The 19,195-nt window shown below is 42.7% G+C and overlaps 1 protein-coding gene across 2 annotated transcripts; it reads right to left on the bottom strand.

Moving 5' to 3' along the window:
• Positions 1–156: 156 nt before the first annotated feature.
• On the bottom strand, positions 157–16,770 carry PPIL4 (peptidylprolyl isomerase like 4). 2 transcript variants are annotated; one of them, XM_079971553.1, is made up of 13 exons: positions 16,036–16,770; positions 13,663–13,730; positions 13,241–13,305; positions 12,387–12,504; positions 11,415–11,557; positions 10,488–10,584; positions 8,818–8,934; positions 8,370–8,494; positions 6,608–6,674; positions 5,674–5,785; positions 4,649–4,745; positions 3,608–3,743; positions 157–1,018 (listed from the first exon to the last, which is right to left on the bottom strand). In XM_079971553.1, the coding sequence occupies exons 1-13, from the start codon at positions 16,103–16,105 to the stop codon at positions 824–826; spliced, it is 1,410 nt and encodes a 469-aa protein (XP_079827679.1). In that variant the 5' UTR covers positions 16,106–16,770; the 3' UTR covers positions 157–823. The 2 variants fall into 2 exon arrangements, with proteins under 2 accessions (XP_079827679.1, XP_079827680.1); XM_079971554.1 differs by having other exon boundaries at positions 157–1,015; positions 16,036–16,758.
• Between the last annotated feature and the right edge of the window lie 2,425 nt (positions 16,771–19,195).

Raw genomic sequence — 19,195 nt, 5'->3', positions numbered from 1 at the left:
CTAGTGTGAAGTTTGCTTGTTGCTTGCCTTGCAGTAACTACAAAGTGGAGAGACTTCTTCCTGCAATGAATCTAGATATCTGCATATAGGAAACAGCTTCAGGAAGAAGTGTGTAGGTATTAAAAAACAAACAAACAAACAAACAAACAAACATGCTTCTGAATTATGAAATGTGTATTGTAAAAGATGGCCTTTTAGTGAAGGCCTCACACAACCAAAGGAATTTAGAGCTACTTTGCACGTGACAAAGTTTCTACTTGGATATCAGTTCTGTCTAGGAACTGGATGTACCAACTGTGTATACAGCATGTGTAATTAAGACACGCAACACTACTTCAATACATGTAGCAGGAAGCCCCAACTGGAAGCAGGTTTCCATGGCAAAATAAAGCCCACTTCTGTCACACATAAAGATACACCCTTCAGTTGCATGCAGTTTCCTATACAGAAAAGATAACAAAGTAGGAAATTAATTATGACTCAAGTAACTCTTAAGAGCTGACAAAAATAACGTTTTAAGTATGCCCTCTACCATTAACGGCTGGCATTACTAAGGTTCCTTTTTGGTGGGTGGTGTCTGTAATAAATCAAATAATGTGGTGGTCTTGTCACCATTCCACCGTAAACTGAAAACAAAATGCTTTAACTCCCCCGCCCCTAAAATACAGTCAAAATTCTACTAAATTCCACATTATAGGATGTCATCCTATAGAGCCCCAGAATCAAAAGTCAAAAAGGAAGACTGAAGGGTCTTTGGGGAGTGGTTCTAGGTCTCAAAGGCAGAAAAGCACTGGGGGAAGAGTTAGTTTTTCTTAATCCTCATTCATCTGTACTTGGACTTCTCCTTCTCTCTGGGTTTCTTAGGGCTTCTGGCTTTCCTCTTTTCCTCGTGGTATTTGTCCTTTGACTTTCGGTATCGGTCATCTCTGTCCCAAGACTGGCTACGGCTACGGCTGCGCCGCCTCTCTCGCTTTTCGCTTTTTCTTTTCTCTTCTTTCTGCCTTCGGTCAAGGTCCTGCTTTAAGAAATGTAAGGATTAGAAAGGGGTAGGAATGACACAAATTAATTTGAAAAGAATACACAAGCTTGCAATGACATAATTCAGAATCAGATGTAAATGCATTCAGAGCTTACAGCATTCTTTTTGGGGCTGCAGCAAAAGATCAGTTGCACGAACAGCCTTCCTCTCAAACCATCTTTGGATAAAACCTATTATCAGCAATGTGTGGCTGAAATAAAGTGGTTGCTTCATTAAAGTGGTTTTTGAACCGTGTAAAGTTAGGTTTCTGCAGCAAGGACCACTTGCTTTAGCAAAAGAATACAGAAACAAAATTTATCATGGGCAATTTTAAAAACATTAAAACTCTCCCTTCCTTATACAAGAATGTAGTTTCCTAATAATAATTTCACCATATCTGTTATCTCTACCCCACCCCCAAGTATTGTCATTAGTAAAATAGATTCAACCAACATAACTTGTATAAATAATGGATGAGGAAAGCATGCATGTTTCACAGGCTTTGTATGCTTACATAAAAGCCCTTCCCTTTCCTTTGCTTCAGTCCAACAAAAGTGAAAAATCTAAGCCTGATTCCAAAAATCAAGCAAGTAAGGAAAGTAAGCATGTTTTACAGGATCAAGAAATGTAATATATATCTATTATATTTTGTGACATGTGTGCTCTGAACTTTTGATGCTGTTGTGCAACACTATTATTCAATGCCTTTCCTTTTAAAACAAATGAAGTCTACTACTATTTTATTTAATTTGCTTGGTTTTGAAAAAGGACATGAAGAAAGAGATGGTATCAATAAATCATACAGGAAACATCCAGTATAAGAAAGCAAGGGTGGAATTGTTTGAGGCAGGAGACCTTCAGACAGCTGAGAATGGTGCAGCTGTAGGAGCCAAGGTCATGGAAAGAATATATTGAGATATGAGAGCAGAAAGTAAAGTGATGGAATGGGAAAAGCGGATAAAGCTTAAACTCATGAACCAGAAAGCAAAAAGAGAAGAGAAACAGCAGCAAAGAGAAATGTGGCAGCAAAGAACACGCCAACCCAGAAGAAAAGCTGCTGTATTAACTTGCTCCTTAAAAGAGAAGTGCAATCAGATCTAGAGCACTTATTTCTGCATGTATGCTACCTGCATCAGCATCAGCTTCCTTTCAGATGGACCAGAGTTTGCAGCAGCTGCACCGTCACTAACTGTGAAAACTACCATCTGAATCCATTTCTGATGCCACAGGGCCAGAGGTAGATCCTGAGTGATAAGCCTGTGGCCCTGCAGAAACTGGTTGGCAACAACTATTATCCCTGACCATTGGCTATGCTGACTAGGACTGATGGGAGCCGGGAGTCAAGCAACATCTGGAGGGCCACAAATCCCCTATTCTTGAGCTACATGACAAATTGTATCTATGCTGGAAAAAATGTAAACGATGCTCCTAAGAGACAGGGGAAAGCTAATCCTGAGCTGAGAAAATATATGTTTAGGCTGTATGGCAGGCTTCACCAACCTGGTGCATCTAGATTTTTTGGGGACACTCAATGCCCATCTGTCCTAACTAGCATAGTCAATAGTTAGGGATAATGAGATTTGTAGTCCAGAATAATCTGGAGGGTCATAGGTTTACCACCCATGATCTGGCTCTTCTGGCTAATAACCTGATATAGATGGATATTGCCACTCTGGAGATGGGGAATGCATTGTGGAGACATGGGCTTCAGTCCTAACACTGTTGAACAATTCACATTCTTTGACATGCAAATGCCCACTTGCTTACTTTCTCTAAAAAGAGAAGAAACGAGGACTGGAATCCTACAGGAATCTTCTAAAAGGGTGGCTTATGAAGAAAATCTCAACAATCTAATTGTGCAACCAATGTGCTAAATTATGCAGCAGCTGTAGAGCATTGTGAACGGCATGTGGCAGCAACAGCAGCACTCTGACCCACATATGTTCCAGTTTGGCATGCAAGGAAGGCTGGCATCTAAGCGGCTGAAGCTTTCAAATAGAAATGATTGCACAGAGTTCTTGAAAGGAAGAAGGTAGAGACCAAGAGCATCTCTGTAGAACAGCCAAAGTAGTGGGAGAAACCTATAAGAATTCTGTAGAAGTGGCAAGGCTACATGTGGGGCCAACAAGGAGGAAGTATAAATGGTCAGTGAGATGTGGGGAAAAGGTTAACATATATATGAAAGTAGCAAAATCAGGAGCTGACTTTCGGCTGAGATTATGCAGACAAGAACTGGACAATGTTAAAACATTTCACAATACAGTGGTACCTCGGGTTAAGTACTTAATTCGTTCTGAAGGTCCGTTCTTAACCTGAAACTGTTCTTAACCTGAAGCACCACTTTAGCTAATGGGCCCTCCCGCTGCCGCTGGAGCACGATTTCTGTTCTCATCCTGAAGAAAAGTTCTTAACCTGAGGTACTATTTCTGGGTTAGCAGAGTCTGTAACCTGAAGCGTATGTAATCCGAGGTACCACTGTATATCTACTGGGTGTTGACTGAAGTGTGATGAAAACATTCCATGCATCTGACCCAATGTTTCCCTGATGCAGCAACACATCATTAAACTGAAAGGACAAGAGCCCAGCACCTTAGACTTTTTGGACCTCTTCTCATCCTCATCGGTATCATCCGAATGGTGGCGTTTCTTCTTCTTTTTATCAGAGTGCCTGTGACTTGTTTTGCCATCATCCTCTTCCTCCTCCAATACAAGGTCATATCTTGAGCTAGAGCAGTCTGTTAAGGAAAGCTTGGGAGACCGATATTAGGGTTAGCCAACAAGTTGGCCAACAGAGTAACACCTTGCAGCACTATCAGGCAAAAACTAGATCCAGGAGAATAAAATGACAAAGTAAAATGGTCCACTTCAGTGCACCTCTGGATTTATTTCTGGAAGGTCAAAGCCAGCGAATGCACATTATCATTTTAACTGCATAACAAAAACAAATGCCACCCCCACCCCATTTCACAGCTATTCTAAGGCACTATTCAAATGGCACAAGTAGGGAACAAAAGCTGTCAAAAGATATTTCTGCATAGAGATGATGGTTAGACTCCATGTCACAGCATCTGTAATGGGTTTACTAAGTGGTTCAGCCAGATTGTACAGTAAGACGACCCAGGCAAGCATCATCAAGTCTGAGGGAGGCAGCACTGGCAGGGCAAGTAGAACACACAGAGCTCCCACTATATGAAAACATGCATTTTTAAAAGTTAACTACTCTGATTCAAACCACAGCCTGAGGATGGAGCTGCTCTGTTTTGAAGCCCACAAAACTGGAATATGGCCCAATATGGCTATTTTGTTTTGGTGAAGGAGTTGGAAACGCCAATTGAAAAGTGATTTCCACATTTCTAAATTCAACTAAGATTTTAGCTAAATAAGTGAATTAAAATTTTACATGCACAGAGTTACATCGCAAAGAAGTTTACATACAAAAACTACCAGTCTGAGAAACAGTTATTAGAAGTTAAGGTAATAAAAATCTATCTGCCAAAATAAAGGAAAAATGTTTTTGCAATCCCACTAGAAACCTATACCATACATATCCAGGTTGTAGGCTTTTTACTCATAAATAGTAAAATAGGAATTTTTAAAAATAACATACAATTATTTAGTTGCAAAGGATACTCTTGCTTTGGCTTCACCTTCTCCTTCAAACTTAATTTAGGAGTTTTGTCACGGTCCTTTTCATATTCTTTGAAATCATCCTTAGTATACTTCCCACCTGTTTATAGGAAGAGAGATAAGCTGCCATTGATCTTGAATGCAAGAAAGACAAAAATCCCAAGTCACCTCCACACCCCAAATTTGGAATTGTCAAATTAATAAATAATATAAAACTTTTTAAAATGTGGGAGAGAGGGAAAATTCACTGCTTAAATGAGTATCTTTAGCTATGTGCTGCCATCTTATGGTTCAAGGTCACAAAATGCAAATGGCTAAATATTTTGTAGAGTTGAGGTTCCAAGCTAGCAAGAAAGGATTATTCAGCAAAGAAAGAGAATTGAGAGAAAGGACTCCTGCTAAAATAGTCATTAATGTCTCCCTTTCTTGGTCTACAGATTCTCATGCACAGCAGAGCATATGTGCAGCTGCACACCAAAACTCCACCACATTCTCATCTGCCTAACAGAAGCTCTGAATGTTTGGGTATGTCTGTGAGTCTCAGTACAAAGAATAAATAGATTTTTAGAAAGGTAGTCAATTCAAAAAGTTTGAGAAACATTCACTTTCAATGCTCATTGCCTCCCAGTTCCCCCAGCTTCTACTGGCTGCTACCATTAGGGATCCCACAAGCGGCGCTCCTGATTGTCTGCATATTTGGTGGCTAGCTGACTTGGCTAACAGAACTAGGGAGGGACACCTCTGTTCGTTCTAACACCTTCCCACCAGCCTGGTGTAAGGGAGAGGGTTGGATTGCTTTGCCCTTATTCTCCACCAGCACAAAATACTATACACTACCCAATTTGAGAAGCAGGGTATTTATAGGATGCTAACTGGGAAGAGATCACATTTTATAGTTGTTTGGCAATTTCATAACTAGCAAACCTGAACGTGACTGCTTCAAAAGCTAATGTTTGTCTGCTCTCCTAAAGGAGAACTGATGGTTATAATAAAAAAGAGTTATAGATATAATGCGTAAAATAAATTACCTTTTCCTTTCCATTTAATCTTTGCAACAGACTGGCTAAAATCCACATGTATCCGCCTGTCATCTATTAAAACATTATCCATCTTAAAGTAAGCTTTCTCACAATCTTCTTCCTGGTACACGTTTCAGAGAAATGTAAAGTTAAAATTAGAAAATGACATTTAAAAATAAACCTGCAACGGCAGTATATGAATGGAAAAAGGAAATTCCAGTAGCTTAAAAGTCCATGAAGTCCTCATGCTTTGGATGAGGAAGACCAACTGTTGTGCTGGCGCAGTGATATTATGTCATCCATTATTGTAGAGATCTGTTTCAACTTAAAATGTCTGGTATCAAGTTTTCGTAATGAAACCTCAAATGTTTCTACACGGTGGTTATCCAAAAATGCACTAATCTATCTATCTGTATGGTCAAGGAATCCAAAACCATTTCTGCCACAGCCCTGTGCAACCTACACAACCAGAACATCACTACACTTCTATGAGGAGAATTTAAGAGAAGCAAATCAAGAGCCTGGTTCTTCCCGTACATTAAGAACTGTCAAGCCATTTTCAATTTCTTAAATGCATAAACTAAACCAGAAATTGAAAGGAGCACAAGCAACATTCTCCCAGGATAACCAACTGTGGAATCAGGCACCCAAACAGGATCTGACTTCCCAGATGAGCATTATACACTATCTAGGACACCAGAATTGTTTCAACAGAAAATACTTTCGTAAAACTCACAACAAAAGATGTTCATTATAGATTTTGGGTGTGGGTGAGTTGTACTGGTGCTTTGAATGTCATAAGCTGCTCCACCTTTGTAATTTTATTAGCAGCATTATAAAACCATTTCATAAGAGACAGGTAGAACACACCTTTAGGTTTTACCCTCCTATAAAGATGCTACATAAAATGAACTGTGAGTACAGTTTTTGCAAGGCCACATACCTTTTCAAACTCGATGAAAGCATAGCAGAGGGATTCACCTGTCTTCCAATCTCGAATCACTTCACAACTGAAAAATGAATAAAGCATTTTGTTCTGAAAATCGCAGGACAACGACAACAGTGGTATGATATCAATGGGCTGAAACCTTCCTCAACAAGTCCCCAAGAAAAACAGCTCTGTATCTGCTAATATGTCTAAAACCAGAAAGAGAGCTGCCTCCTACATCACAAATTCTGGGTATAGAGTGGCTTCATAAGCAATTGTTGCATCAGAAATCACAAAATGCATAAAGATATGTGATAAAAATGTGGGTCTTGCGAAACCCAACATTATGATTTGGATCCAGACATCTTCGTCTGTGAATGGAAGTGCACCTTCCAATTGCAGGCAGAACTCTGCTCCAGAATAACCTCCTGCTTTTCTCTCTGGGTGCTCCAACTGGTGGAAGCAGTGAGGAGAGGAGATCTTTCCCAATCTTCCCTTCCCGCTACAGCCCTCTCCCGTGAGGGTCCCTCATGCAGGAGGCATATGGGGAAGGGAGAATGAGCAAGAATTTCTTGCTCACTCCTTTTGCTTGTGGGATAATCCAGTTAGCAGAGTTCCACTCTGTCCTAACGAGGCATTGCATAGGTAAAGCCCCTTCTCTGTGCACATACCGTATTTTTCGCTCTATAAGACGTACTTTTTCTCCTTCAAAAATTAAGGGGAAATGTGTGTGCGTCTTATGGAGCGAATGCAGGCTGCTTGGCTTCAGCGACAGCAACGCGAAGCCTTCCGAAGTGCAGAGGGAGCGCTCCCACTGCGCTCCGGAGGCTTCGCGTTGCTTTCGCTGAAGCCGCCTGAAGCCTCCGGAGCGCAACGGGAACTCCTGCTGCGCTCTGGAGGCTTCAGGCGGCTATCCCCGAAGCCTTCAGAGCACAGCAGGATTTCTCGCTGCGCTCCAAAGGCTTCGGGGATAGCCGCCTGAAGCCTCCGGAGTGCAGCGGAAGCTCCTGCTGCGCTCCGGAGGCTTCAGGTTGCCTTCACTGAAGCCTGGAGAGTGAGAGGGGTTGGTGCACACCGATCCCTCTTGCTCTCCAGGCTTTGCTTCGCTGGAGAGGCGCTGCACAGTTTTCCCTCTCTGCGCAGCGCCCCTTCAGTGAAGCGGGAGGAGAAATGGAAAGGGCTCCGTTTCTCCTGCCGCTTCGCTGAAGGGGCGCTGAGCAGAGAGGGGGAGAATTCCCCCCCCTCCCCCGTTCTCCCCCTCTAAAACAGGGTGCGTCCTATGGTCGGGTACGTCCTATAGAGCGAAAAATACGGTGCCTCCCTCCCCACTCTGTCCCATAGCCCCTGGGGCACTCTTCTAGGGATCACACAGCAGCACGCTTGAAAGAGGTAGAATTCAAAAGTGAATTGACAAGAAAAGGCAGGGAGAGAAGAGGAAGGAAAAGTGCATCTAGGGAAAAAAGGACTCTCAGAAGGAGAGGGAAAGACGCTGCACAACTTCTTGTGACACCATGTTACCCCTTACTTTGTTACTACACATGCTGAAGGCGAAGGCAGCCAACAAGCACTTTCTTCCAGCCATAGTAAAATTCCTGACTCCCACCCACCAGCACCCGCCTCTGCTGCTCAAGTCTTAAAAATTTCTAAAATAGCCAAAGGTTGAAATAAAAAATTTATGACTGAAACAAACTGAAAGCAGAGCAATCAGTCCCAGAAAGGAAGAGTTTTAAAATTACTTGCAAACTTTTTGCTTCTTGTGCCGATTTTCAATAATTACCTTTTTATTGGTCCGAATCGGGAAAATATGATTTCAAGGTCTTCATCTGTTGTCACAGGATTAAGTTTGCAAACAAACAAGACATTTTCAGGAGGCTTGATGTCTGCATCAGGCAAGTCTCCAACCTGGAATACAAGTGTGATATGAGAGGAGATTTTAGTCCCACTTTATACAGAATCTCAGGCAAGTCACATTTAGACATGTTTTGACATGTAATTATTTAACATATACAACCTTTTAAGCATGCATAAAATCCTTCTGATTTATCTTTATGTCCCATTGCAAGATCAATTATTAGATTTTTTTAAAAAATTGAACCTACATCTAGATTCAACAGACAGTCCTAGTAATCATCATATCTGATGCTGCGATAGCTTTATTTATATTCACAAAAAGCACATGCGTATCTGCAAGGCTGATTTTGATTTAAATAATTGAATATATTTACCATTTCCAAAAGAATAGCCTTAGTTTTTGCTTCTTTCTCTGCCAGAATTTCTTCCACTTCATCAACAGACCTTCCTTTGAAGTCATCAATCTCCTCATCAGCTCCTATTCTTCCACTCTGTCTTATATTTAAAACAAATAAAAGAAAAACAGCTATTTAATAATATTTAGCCAGTGAGTATATATTGTTGCTTTTTTTCAATCCATTTGTGACTCAGTGCATAGCTGAACTGAAACTAACTTTACTGCTTGAACACAAATTGTAAACATACACAGGAAGACATACAGAAGCACTTTACAATCATTATATAGATGTGAGTTCAAGCTTAAGAGATTGATTACAGTCCTGTCCACAGTACAGTCATACCTTGGCTCCTGAACAAATCGGCTCCCGGATGATTGAAACCCGGAAGTGAGTGTTCCAGTTTTTGAAGGATTTTCGGAAGCCGAACATCCGGCACAGCTTCCGATTGGCTGCAGGATGCTCCTGCAGCCAGTTGGAAGCTACGCTTTGGTTTCCGAACGTTTTGTAAGTCGGACGGACCTCCAGAACAGATTCCGTTCGACTTCCAAGGTACAACTGTACTGTGTAGCTGACCCTTTTTGAAATTATACACTCAGCAAAATGTAAGCCGTTAGCACAGGTTTACATATATCACAATAATCTATATTGTGAACCACCAGACACGAACATGCTTGATGACAATTGTAGCAGTTAATTTGTATTTTTCTGCTTCTGGTAAAAGTTACAGGATGACCCTTATTTTTCTCAATTCCACAATGAATGCACCAATTGTTCTCCCCATTTTCTTCACCTTTTAAGGTGGAAGGGGAGGGGTGTAGATGCAGTTCCATTTCTGAAGTTCAAGGTAGCAGTGTATTTATAAACCTAAAGTTGCCTGCCATATTAATGTCTGAAGCACAGGCATATAAACCTTCACCTTAGGAGGCATAGCTACATAATGTGGCATGGATAGCACATGTGCCTGTTTGCCTGTGAAGACACTTATCCTCCTCATCTTTGGTCAGACATATGCCTCCTTTGGAAAATACACAGGTATATCTTTTACATTTCACATATTGCACCTCCATGTTTCTGCAGGCATTGGGTTGTGTGCAGCCATGCATTCCAAATAAAAATGGAAGATATACTCAGAAATAACAATTTTAATAATCTGTCTGCTTGAATGTTTCAGCCCTTGAAAATATAAATTCTTTCACATCGCAAAGTGTTAGCGCCAGTCTAACATAGTTTAATCAGAGATTGATGAATGCCTTTCAGGACAGGCTTTTTTTTATGACATTGCTTATTGAACTGGGAGGAAAGAAGCAGGTGGAGGGAGAATATCCTTCTGGGAACCATTCCTCATGCAAGTCAGAGCTCAAAAAAATGCACTCTGCTGAAACTGAAAAACACACATTACTATTGTCCTTGAAGAGGACTCATTGTCAAGACACAGCTTGATTTTTGTTTCAGTAGTAAACTTTCCATCTCCACCAGTTCAGGTTCACTTTTTTCTTTTTGTTTTACTCTTCTTTTCATTTTGCATCTGTTGAATGGGCACCATGATTAAGGACTGAGGGTTTGGGTGCTGGTGGTAAATATTCCTTGTTTATCTATTTTCTGATCTCCCTCTCCAGTATCAAAAGAAATTAAATAGCAATACTCACATCCAGCTGTTCCTTGGTAGGCTCTGGTGAACGATCTGGTATTGCCAAACCAGGAGGGTCATCAAATGGATCATCCAAGATCACTGTATGGTTTATCCTAGACAACAATTGCAGTAAAAGTAAAGGATAATTTCATGCATATGTGTGCATTGTGGCAACAAATGCATCAGTAAAATACACTCACACACTAACCTCCCAGATGGATAATCAGAATCTGTAAGAAGTATTTATGTCAAGTATGGCACACAGCCAGAAAGGCAATGAACAGAGCATCACTGTATAGTGCAGGGCTCTTGCAGAGTTTCCCAAAAGCGTGTGAGCTGGCTTTTGTTGGAGGAAGGTTCAGATCCTACTGCAGCATATGACTGCAGAGATATTCTCTTGGCTAAAAGAGAAGGCAAATCATATTTGGCCAGTTCATAAGACTGTCGCACTGAAAGCGCGTCCAAAATAGCCAAGAGCTGATGATCATACAACTGACTGGCAACAATTTCAGAACATACCCCCCAAAAGTTAAGAAAAATACCATCATGTAATACACAACTGAGGTCACCTGACAATGAAAAGCTGCATATAAACACATTAAATAAATAATAAAAACATTATTTTGTGGAATTCACTGCTTCTGAAGATGGTCATTGTAACTAGTTTGATTGGCTTTGAAAGATGAGTTCATTGAGGATGGGTCTAGCAGAAACGTTTGGCATGATAGGCCAAATGGACCCTTCAGAGGTGGTATACCACTGATCAGAAGGTATTGGGATGCGGCAGTTGGGAACTTGTATTGATTGCTATGTCCTGTATGTGGACCTCTCAAAAGAACCTGGCTGAACCCTGAGGGGGATGCTGGACTAGAAAGACCTTTGGGTCTGATCAAGCACGGATTTTCTGATATATGTAGCCTATAAAAGCAAAAGAGAGTCAAACCTGATGTCTTGATATGGAACAAAATCCTTGTCAACGAAGGCTTCATTAATTTTCATCAACACATCCATGCCTTCTGTTACTTCACCGAAGACTGTATGTACACCATTCAGGTAATCTAAGTTGTCTCCTGTAGTAATAAGAAACTAAAAAAAACCCACAAAAACTATTTTGAGTTAACTGCATGGTGGAAATCTCCAGGTATTTTAAGATGTTTCCTTTGAGACTGTTTGCTATCAACAGCAGCTTTCAATATCATCAATCATTGTATATTCTGAACGGGATTAGGAACTAGAGGCAATATATTGTTTTTTCTGGAGGGCAGGTTCCAGAAGAGAGGCTATTGTAATATGTTATGTGTTACATGTGGGGCTGCCTTTTAAGATGATTTGGAAACTTCAGCTAGGACAAAATATAGAAGCCTGCCTGTTAATAAGTGCAGACTGATATTCACATGCCTGTTTTGAAACATTTGCACTGGTTGCCGTCCAGTACCATGTGGAAATATTGGTTCTCAGTTTTAGGTCCTGACTCTCTCAGGGATCATTTCCCTCCCCTCCCAAAGATTACACATTTACATTTTTATGCCTTTCCAAACCTAAGAGTGCTAAAGTCATGTAAAAATCTAACACATTTTAAAATTTACATAATTGCCACAAGATTAAGAACCATCTCATCTTGCTTGACACTGTGAACAAGTAAAATAAGACAATACTGTATAGGAATTTTGTGCATGTGCTTTATGGTGGTTTTTAGAGTCAATGCTCTTCTATTATCCACAATGTCAATCTATGTAAGTATTAGTTTTGGTTTTTAATGTTGTGGCAAGTCTTGTTAGTAGCTGTTCTTTAAGAACATATCTGTATCATGTGCATGGATTATGCCCAGTCAAATCGTTATTTTAATTCTTTGTGGCATCACTCCTTTCACTTATCCCAAGTTTCTTGTAAGACTCTTCCAGTACTGTGGACTGACCTGAGATCCATGCTGATCACTGCCATTGTTCACCATTGACACTGTACCCCTTTTCTTGTGTTTAATTCTTGGCACTTTTTCTGTTTCAAAAAATCTAGCTTGGTCCCCATACAATTTGCTGAAACACACAAAGGAAATATTAAGACAAAAAAACTAAACAAATGTTATAGTCTACTTACATCTTTCCTCCACAAGAATAGAAAATGATCAGTTATTGGTGGTGCTCGTAATACTGCTAATTAGTGTTTTAAACTTCATTATAAGTGCCTCAGTCCAACAATCAGTTTAAAATGCTCCAATATGCATGCAAAGCTCTTCTATTAAGATCATCACTATTTGTTTCAATAGGAGACCAAGATGCAAACATATTCCTTTCAAATGAATAGGGTACATGAAATAATGTAGGAGCTCTCTGTGCGCCTAAGAAACTCTTAATCAGGTAACTACACCCACATTCACAAGCTTTTAGAACTGCTTTTAGAAAAACAATACATTTGCCTTGATCTGTCAAGCATGCATCTAGTTCCATGTGTTCAAAGGAGTGGTGTGAATCTTGTTGGATTGGCTACGGAGATGAGAAAAATATTCATTTCCATTTTTAAAAGAGTAATGTTCTATACAAGGGAATCTCCCTTCTTTAGACAGCTGAACACAAAATTTGTCAGCATTACTGGAGGGGGAAGAACACCTAAGATAGACAGTCCAGATAAGGTCTATTGGTCTTTCTGCTGGGTTTAATTACCCAATGAATTGTCCATTCCAATGCATGTTTACTTGGGCAAAGGTCCCCCAGTGTCCAAAGAGACTCACTTCCTGGTAAGCATACATAGACTCAAGATCTAAATGAAACTCACCAAAAAATTGATTCACCTCCACGGCCAGTCCCCTGTGGGTCTCCAGTTTGTATGATAAAATCTCTCTGAATGAATACAAAGCACATATAAAAAGTTCTTTAATGTTACCTATCACCATAGTTTATTATTATTATTTATTAAATTTATATACCACCCCTTTATCCAAAGATCACAGGGCAGTTACGAGTTTTAGAAAAATAGGTTTATTAAAATTTATTGCTTGCACTGACGTTTGTATGATGCAGACTGCAAAGCTATTATTTCCAATATACAGGTGAAGTGAGCTAAGATCTCCTAGATCTAAGTTCAACTCTCTTTATCAACTGTATAGCACAAAATCTTTAAAGTGTTTAGTGATTTAAATGTTCAGTTAAAAAAATAAAAACCATGACAAATACTAATCAATCATAACAAATACTTACTTGTATATTATGTATAAGGCAGTAATTGTAGTACTTGATTTTGCAGAGCTTCAGAAAATTCAGGCAAGCTGCAAGAAATTTAAAGCAAATGAACCAGTCTGCATGTTTTGCTTAATAAAAGAAACTTTCACTGTTCCTCCATTATATGTAAGAACAACAAAATCCACAACACATCAAGGCCTGCAATAAGAGGCTAGTAGAAACAAACCCTGTGCCAAGGTTGTCACTCTAGTCAACCCTTAACGGAAATTTCAGAATAAAGAAGTCATCCTAAGTAAAATAACAGTGAAAGGATGGTGTTCAGATGTTAAATGGGGTTGCACTCCCTTTAAAGGAGCAGGCGTGCAGTTTAGGAATGCTTCTGGAACCACGGCTGTCATTGGAGGCACAAGTAGCCTGGATGGTGCAGCGTTTTCCACCAGCTTTGGCTGGAGGCCTAGATCAGGAGTCGGCAAGGTTTACCTCACTTGGGCTGGTTCACTCCAGCAGAAATCCCTCCGTGGGCCAGATCACATGCACGGCCGTGATTTCCGGCGTCTGCACAGACATGATTTCCGGTGTCTGCATGGATGCGATTTTTGGCACCTGAGCATGCACAGATGTGATTTCCAGCACTGCAGAAGTGAGTCCCTGTGCTGTACTGGTTTAGCGCAGTGCATGGGGACTCGCCGAGCGGGCGGCTTGTGGGCCGGTTAAACGACCCCCGTGGGCCGCTTGTGGCCCATGAGCCTTAGGTTGTCTACCTCTGGCCTAGATGCTACTCTATCTGGACAGAGATAACCTAGATTCAATTATTTATATGCTGGTAACCTCTAGGTTAAACTACTACAATGCTTTATACATGGGGCTGCCTCTGAAAACAGTTCAGAAGTCACACTGTTGCAAAATTTAGTGGCCAGATTACTAACTGAGACCAGAAGGTCTGAATAAAGGTAAAGGGACCCCTGACCATTAGGTCCAGTTGCGGACGCTCTGGGGTTGCAGCGCGCATCTCGCTTTACTGGCCAAGGGAGCCGGCGTACAGCTTCCTGGTCATGTGGCCAGCATGACTACGCCGCTTCTGGCAAACCAGAGCAGCGCACGGAAACATCGTTTACCTTCCCGCAGAATGAGGAGCAAAGCAATTTCCCTTCAAATCTGCTCTGGAAAGTCCCCAGCCCTCCAGATTAATTTAGGAGGGATGTGCAGGGGAGGAGATGCTGCTTCCCTCCCTATTCTGCTGACAGACTCCTTATGGTCAGCTGAGCAACACTCAACACAATCCTAAAGGTAAAGTTACCCCTGACCATTAGGTCCAGTCACAGATGACTCTGGGGTTGCGGCGCTCATCTCACTCTATTGGCGGAGGGAGATGGAGTTTGTCCACAGCCAGCTTCTGGGTCATGTGGCTAGTAAGACTAAGCCGCATCTGGCAAACCAGAGCAGCACATGGAAACGCCGTTTACCTTCCCGCCAGAGCGTTACCTATTTATCTACTTGCACTTCGTGCTTTCGAACTGCTAGGTTGGTAGGAGCAGGGACCGGGAGCTCACCCCGTTGCAGGGATTCGAACCCCTGACCTCCTGATCGGCAAGCCCTAGGCTCTGTGGTTTAATCCACAGCGCCACCTGAGTCCCTTACAGAAGGTCTGAGTACAGTACACCAATTCTGTCCAGATTGCAATAGCTAATGATTAGTTTCTGTAATCAATTCAAAGTGCTTATTTTGCCTAGCAAGCCCTATAATCCAGACCTTGAAGTATTTATCATATTCACATAGATAAACAATTAGAAAAACTTCAGTTCCTTAATCTTTGGGTGTCAAGCTACTGCCATAGGCATGAGGCAAAACCAATAAACGAAGCAAAAGAAAGACTGCATTTTAAAAATAATTCTGGTAGGACTCCTGAAGAATCAACGAAAATTGTCTCCTGGAAGCAACTGTACTTGTAGAAATATATATCCCAAGAGAGACTGTGATAGAGGGTCTACGCTTTGCTCTCAGTATCTACACCATTGCAAAGGATGTTGTTTTGCTTCCAGACTGCAGAGTCTAGCCCAGCCTTTCCCGACTTGGTATCCTCTAAATTTGGGGGCCACAACTCCCTTCAGCCCCAGCCAACATGGACTACGGGAGCTCTAGTCCAAACCATCTGGATGACACCCTCCCACCCCCAAAGGTGGGAGAAGGCAGGTCGAGCCACTTGGAGGCACACCACCCAGGACCGCTCCTGCGGGGCGGTGTGCAGAAACCCAACCGGTGCAGCGCAGAAATGCAACGAGGGAGGGAAAACTCCATGGCGGCTCCTGAAGGCCGCGCCGGAGAGGGATACTCGGGAGAGGCATCCGCAGCCTCTTCAGCCTTCTGCTGGCGGACGCCGGAGCTTCCTCTCACCTCTCGGCCTCTCCTCCGTGTACAAGTCGATCACCAGGTCTCCCAGCGTGGTTTCCAGGAGCACCGCCATGGCGCCTCGCTCCGCTTCCCGGCGGCCTCCCTCGCCCCGGAAGGAGCCGCCTCAGCGCCGCTCCGCCTTTTCCTCCCCTGCTTGGCAACAGACTCACGCGCTCAGAAGCCGCCGCCTCCGTTGACTTTAGGCACCATTTTGTGGCGGTGGTAAAAAACCGCCCGGAGAAAACACTGGGTTTCCTATAGGTGTGACTGGCCGGAGCGGGACCGGGACCAGCCTGTTCCCCATAAAACAGGTCGCAGCAGAGGCAGAAGCTTCTGCTCTTTCCGGCGAGGCAGGTCGTGCTTCGCGTGGTGAAGGCGCAGCGCCCCTGCCTGGAAGTGACTGCAGTGCGAAACTTCGGCCTGCAATTCTGACCGGCCATCCGCTCGAGCGGGGGATGCTTGAACTACCTGCGCGGACCTTGGCTGCAAGTGCAACCCGAGAACTGCCTTATCCCTACCTCTAACCTGCGATAGAGTGGTGATTTTCATTGAGCTCCTGGAAGTCGCTTTCCACCACAGACTACAGACCCCATAGTATAATTGCATTGGCATTGGTGGGGCAAAGTTTCAAATACTTTAAACTCACAAAAACACATTTTAAAAAACCGCTATGACATAAATCCATCCTCCCTTCCTTCCGTCCACTCACAACTGTTCGGAGTTTCTCCAATGCAGTCCATGGGCAGCTCTAACTTCTTTCTCCTGGAATTAAACAGCTTCAGGAGGAGCCTGGATGTTCGGTCTCACTGCTCTATCACTCTAACTAAACTATCTCTATGGTTACAGCAGCTGGAAGCAGTGCCTGCAGCACCGCGGCCAAATAAACCTCTCTGAACGCGCATAAACTGGGGAGGGGACGCTGCCCGTACCTAACAGTAAATTGTGCTTTGTGGAGGGCATACACATATTTCATAAGAACCACTCAGCCTGCAATTTGCTTCTTCCCTCTGAGCCACCAGGCATAGAAAAATTCAGGAGTAAAACCATGGGCGTAGCCAGGATTTTTGTTAGGGGGGCTGGACTTTTTTGGGGGGGGGCAGAACCGACGTAATTGGTCAGTTTGTTAAGTATTTCTATTGTTTTACTGTGCTTGATCTAGGGGGGTGCAGCTGCCCCCCTGCCCCCCACTGGCTATGCCCATGAGTTAAACTGAAACAATAAAGGAGTAATGGCTAAGTAATTATTCATATGTCCCCATCAACATTCAACATCGCAACTGTAAATCATTCACTAAACAAATGGAAAGAGATCCCAGTAGGCATTGATTTGACAGAACAAAGTGGTTTAGGAGGAGTTATTGCCATCAATCCCATCCACAAACGAATCAACCACATTACATTCACAAATTCTCAAAATACGTTTTACTCTTGACATGTTTAGATTCCCAGGTATGAACACTTTTTTGTCGGGGTGGGGTAGGGATAAAGTAATTTCTTTCCAGGCACAAACTGGATTTTAATTACTGTACTACAGTACTTGTGTCCCATTAATAGACTGGCTTTTTGCAGCACATTGATTTCAATGGGATTAGGCAATCTGGATCATGCAGTGAGCTGATTCATGTCCTGATAGTCCATGTGAAATGGACTAACGTGCATTTTGCTTCATATTAATTTTTTTATTATAAAAAATAACCTGATTTTTAGTGCTTCCTCAGACCCTCATGAGATGGCAAAACAGCCAAGTGTTGCACTCTTTTTAGAGAGGCAACCATACCCACCTTTAGAATAACAACTTACTCATTAACCTATTGCATTGGTAAGTGTGTTCATTGGGGTTAACTCTCAGGATTGCAGCGTCACAGCCTCTTAAGAACATAAGAGCCATCCGCTGGATCAGGCCAAGGACCCATCTAGTCCAGCCTCCTGTTCTCACAGTGGCCAACCAGATGCCTGCAGGGAATCCCCAAGAAGGACTAGAGCAAGAGCACTCTCCCCTCATGCAGTTTCCAGTAGCTGGCATTCAGAAGCAGGTTGCCTCTCACCTTAGACAGGGAGCAATAGCCATCATGGCTAGTCGCCACTGCATTGTTTACTCTTATCTGTTGCAATTACAACAGATGACTACCACAGAGATGGCTATTCCCACGGTGACATTTCAGCTTTGCAATACTCTGCCCACAGAAGCTTGCCTGGTGCCCACACTAATGTATTTCTGGTGTCAAGGAAAAACCTTTTTTCAATTACCAGGCTTTTAAACTTTATCTGTTTTACTTGGAACATTTTAGACTGGTGTTTTGTTTTGTTTTCCAAATAAAAATGCTGCCTTTTGCTTTGTTTCAGCTTTCTGTTTTGTTTTTAGCATTATTCATTCCTGCTGTTTTTAACCCCACCTAAATAATATTTGATTTCCCAGTAGTGATGTATGGAAGTGAAAGCTGGACCATAAAGAAGGCTGATCACGGAAGAATGGATGCTTTTGAATTATGGTCCTGGAGGAGACTCTTGAGAGTCCCATGGACTGCAAGAAGATCAAACCTATCCATTCTTAAGGAAATCAGCCCTGAGTGCTCACTGGAAGGACAGATCATGACCTTGAGGCTCCAATACTTTGGCCACCTCATGAGAAGAGAAGACTCCCTGGGAAAGACCCTGATGTTGGGAAAGATGGAGGGCACAAGGAGAAGGGGACAACAGAGGACGAGATGGTTGGACAGTGTTCTGGAAGCTACCAGCATGAGTTTGACCAAACTGCGGGAGGCAGTGGAAGACAGGAGTGCCTGGCGTGCTCTGGTCCATGGGGTCACGAAGAGTCGGACACGCCTAAACGACTAAACAACAACAACAACAAACCTGCATGCCTTATTCTCATCTCTGCTAATTTGAGGAAGGAGGACTAATTTATTTGAGACAGGTTGCTCTTTCCCCGCGCAAATCTCCTCTGGGCTGTTTGGCTCCAACTCCTAAGCCTTTCCCAAGGGAAACCTTTTTGACACGGCCTTTCTCCTGCCCTCAGCAGCACCTCTCCTAATCCTGCATCTTTGCCGGTTGTGTTGTTGTTGCTGCTGCTGCTGCTGCTGTCTCCTCCTCCTCCTCTCCTCTCCTCTCCCCTCCCCTGCCGGACTCCTCCCCGCCTCTGCTCCGCCTGCCGCCTCCTCTGGCTT

Source organism: Podarcis cretensis (genome assembly GCF_951804945.1).
Source record: "Podarcis cretensis genome assembly, chromosome: 3".
Classification (NCBI taxonomy): Eukaryota; Metazoa; Chordata; class Lepidosauria; order Squamata; family Lacertidae; genus Podarcis; species Podarcis cretensis.
Note: the sequence above shows the minus strand (reverse complement) of the source record. Positions and strands in the feature narration are given on the sequence as shown.

Coding starts and splice junctions, on each gene's coding strand:
- PPIL4 (XM_079971553.1), bottom strand. CDS start 16,105: ATGGCGGTGCTCCTGGAAACCACGCTGGGAGACCTGGTGATCGACTTG. Junction 13,731..16,035: donor CACGGAGGAGAGGCCGAGAG/GTGAGAGGAAGC, acceptor AATTTCTTGCAG/CTTGCCTGAATTTTCTGAAG. Junction 11,558..12,386: donor GTGATCAGCATGGATCTCAG/GTCAGTCCACAG, acceptor GGTTTTTTTTAG/TTTCTTATTACTACAGGAGA.